A 2,611-nucleotide genomic window follows, 5' to 3' on the forward strand; every position below is an offset into this window, starting at 1 on the left:
TGTTGCTGAGTAGCAGGCTTGGAGGAGATAAAAGACAGGCATGTTGCGTTCTCGTGCTATCAGGTCGAGTGTCAAGATGATGGATGGTACGGCGGCAGCGTCGGACTGGAGAGGTGCATGAACCCGGTTTCAGATGTCATATTGGCGTTGGAGGTTAGTTGCAATACATACAGAACTGCTCCCTTGCATCTCGACTGATCGAGTCGCGACGCAGATGAACGACGAACCCCTCACAGTCAACCATGGCTTCCCCGTCCGAGCAGTCATCCCCGGCGTTGCAGGCGCTCGATGGGTCAAATGGCTTGACCGCATCACGGTCCAGAAGGAAGAATCAACAAATTATTACCAACGACACGACTACAAGATTCTCCCACCAGACGTAACAAACTCCGACGAGGCAGAGAAGCACTGGGACAGAGTCCCCGCCATGGAAGAGATGCCCGTTAATTCCGTCGTCGCTGTCCCAGACGACAACGAGACCGTCCAGCTTCCTCCGTCGGGAATCGTCGAGGTCAGGGGGTACGCCGTCCCACAGGGCTACCACGGCCCCGTCACGAGAGTCGAGGTCTCGACAGACAGCGGCAAGTCTTGGATCGACGCAGAGCTGGACGGGTCAGCGAGTTTGCAGAATCGAAAATGGTGCTGGGTGCTGTGGACAGCATCAGTGCGAATGACCAGAGGCGCGGGGAAAGAGATCCTCAGTCGAGCAACGGACGCAGGAGGGAACACGCAACAGGAGCATTCGCAGTGGAACCTGCGTGGTGTGGGATACAATGGGTATGGAGCGTCGAGGAATCTTACCATTGTCTAGGTGGGTGGAAGTACAGTAATTCGGCATTTGGATTGTAAGGTTTCATTATATTCGCATTGGAAGATTGTATTGATAGACATGCAAATCTCACGAGAGGGGAAACAATGAATAAGAGGTATACGGTATCCTTCCAAAAAAGGAAACAACAGCAACATCACGAAAAAAAATCATCTGATAAGGGGTGCCCTCCCTCCCGGAGCACCCCCAAGACTTCTTGTTAGGTTAAATGGGTCCTTTTATTTTTGAGAACCAGAGGGATCGAGCGCGGGCAGATTTTTGACCAGACCAAGCAGACTGCATCGTTCTGGTAGTGGAGACCTAACCACTCCACTATTGCAGCCCGCGTTCGTTGACAGGGAAGGAGACAAAGGAATGATATATGCCCGGAGGCTGGGGAGTGACTGGCTGGCTGGTGACAGGTGGGCGTGGTTCTCCAGAGAGGAAGAAGTGATGGACTGCAGCAGTGATATATGATGCAAAAGAGACAAATTGGCACGTGTTTCCTTCTTCCAGCGAGTGTTACTCCCTTCTATCCTCGACGAGAGGGATTCGAACCTAACCTGTAGCCTACCCAAGTACACTGCCCAGTCTGAGAGAGACTGAGGGAGACGCATACCTGTCTCAACCTAGCTGATCTTATCTTGTCCTGACTCGACACAACAACCAGGCATACGTCCCAGGCTCTGTGACCTTTGCTCACTTCAATTTATGCGACCCAAAGACGAACAGAATTCTCTATTCACACATCTGTACAGTACAGTGCAAGTTGCTCTTTCTATGCTGTTGTTGATCTACGGCAGGACAATGTACTTCTCCAGATGCTTGGGGATCGCATCCCGCAGACCCTTGCTCCGCAGCCACTTGTCCGAGAAGAGACGGTCCGCATACCGATACGCGCCATCGCACAGGATCGTCACCACGGTGTGTCCCTTGCCCAGCTTCTCGGCCACCTCCTTGGCAGCCACCACGTTGAGCGCAGAGCTGGCCCCCAAGTACAGTCCCTCCTCATCCAGGCAGCGGTACACCATCTCGATGCTCTTCTCGTCGCTGATGTACAGCGACCCATCAAGGAGGTCAATGTCGGGCTTCAAGTTCTCCGTGACACGCCCTTGCCCGATTCCCTCGGTGATACTGCTTCCAGTTCGCTCGATAAGCTTGCCTCCGCTCTGGATGTAGCTGTGGAGCACACTGCCCGGCGGATCGGCCAGGAAACTCTTGACTCGGCCGTCACTGACAGTCTTCAGATACCGGGTGATTCCGGCCAGAGTGCCTGCCGTGCCGGTCGCGCAGGTAAAAGCGTCGATCTTGCCCTCCGTCTGAGCCCAGATCTCGGGCCCCGTCGTCTCGATGTGCGCCTGCCGGTTGGCTGTGTTGTCGAACTGGTTGGTCCAAACGGCATTGTCGAGAGACTCGGCTTGTCGTCGCGCCTGATGGTTGTAATTCTGCGGATTGTCAAACGGCACCGCCGGGACCGGGTAGACCTCCGCACCGAGCAGCCGCAGCAGATCGATCTTACCCTGCGATTGCGTGTTGGGCATGTAGATGACCAGCTTGTAGCCCTTGGAACGGCAGACATGCGCCAGGCCAATGCCCGTGTTTCCGGCCGTGCCTTCAACAACCGTTCCGCCTGGTCGCAGCAATCCCTTTTCCTCAGCGTCTTTGACGATATAGAGCGCAGCTCGGTCTTTCACACTGCCGCCGGGGTTCTGGAACTCGGCTTTACCCAGGATGTTGCACCCGGTCTCCTCGGAAAGGCGCTTGAGCCGGATCAATGGCGTATTGCCAATCGCTACGAGCGTC

The 2,611-nt window shown here is 55.1% G+C and overlaps 6 protein-coding genes across 6 annotated transcripts; 3 read left to right on the plus strand and 3 right to left on the minus strand.

Annotated features, from left to right (window-relative positions):
• Positions 1–121: 121 nt before the first annotated feature.
• On the plus strand, positions 122–811 carry T310_8966 (Sulfite oxidase; the record flags this gene model as incomplete). Its single annotated transcript, XM_013468422.1, has 1 exon — positions 122–811. A coding segment is annotated over one exon (690 nt), but the record flags the coding sequence as incomplete, so codon positions are not given.
• On the plus strand, positions 448–849 carry T310_8969 (uncharacterized protein; the record flags this gene model as incomplete). The annotated part of the gene is made up of 1 exon (XM_013468423.1): positions 448–849. A coding segment is annotated over one exon (402 nt), but the record flags the coding sequence as incomplete, so codon positions are not given.
• Positions 850–1,028: 179 nt separating this feature from the next.
• Positions 1,029–1,340, minus strand: T310_8970 (uncharacterized protein; the record flags this gene model as incomplete). Its single annotated transcript, XM_013468424.1, has 1 exon — positions 1,029–1,340. A coding segment is annotated over one exon (312 nt), but the record flags the coding sequence as incomplete, so codon positions are not given.
• T310_8971 (uncharacterized protein) lies at positions 1,048–1,437 on the minus strand (the record flags this gene model as incomplete). The annotated part of the gene is made up of 1 exon (XM_013468425.1): positions 1,048–1,437. A coding segment is annotated over one exon (390 nt), but the record flags the coding sequence as incomplete, so codon positions are not given.
• A 4-nt stretch (positions 1,438–1,441) lies between these two features.
• T310_8972 (uncharacterized protein) lies at positions 1,442–1,987 on the plus strand (the record flags this gene model as incomplete). The annotated part of the gene is made up of 1 exon (XM_013468426.1): positions 1,442–1,987. The coding sequence occupies one exon, from the start codon at positions 1,442–1,444 to the stop codon at positions 1,985–1,987; it is 546 nt and encodes a 181-aa protein (XP_013323880.1).
• T310_8974 (Cysteine synthase) lies at positions 1,603–2,611 on the minus strand (the record flags this gene model as incomplete). The annotated part of the gene is made up of 1 exon (XM_013468427.1): positions 1,603–2,611. A coding segment is annotated over one exon (1,009 nt), but the record flags the coding sequence as incomplete, so codon positions are not given.

This window comes from Rasamsonia emersonii (genome assembly GCF_000968595.1).
Source record: "Rasamsonia emersonii CBS 393.64 chromosome Unknown ctg1118621760949, whole genome shotgun sequence".
Taxonomy (NCBI): Eukaryota; Fungi; Ascomycota; class Eurotiomycetes; order Eurotiales; family Trichocomaceae; genus Rasamsonia; species Rasamsonia emersonii.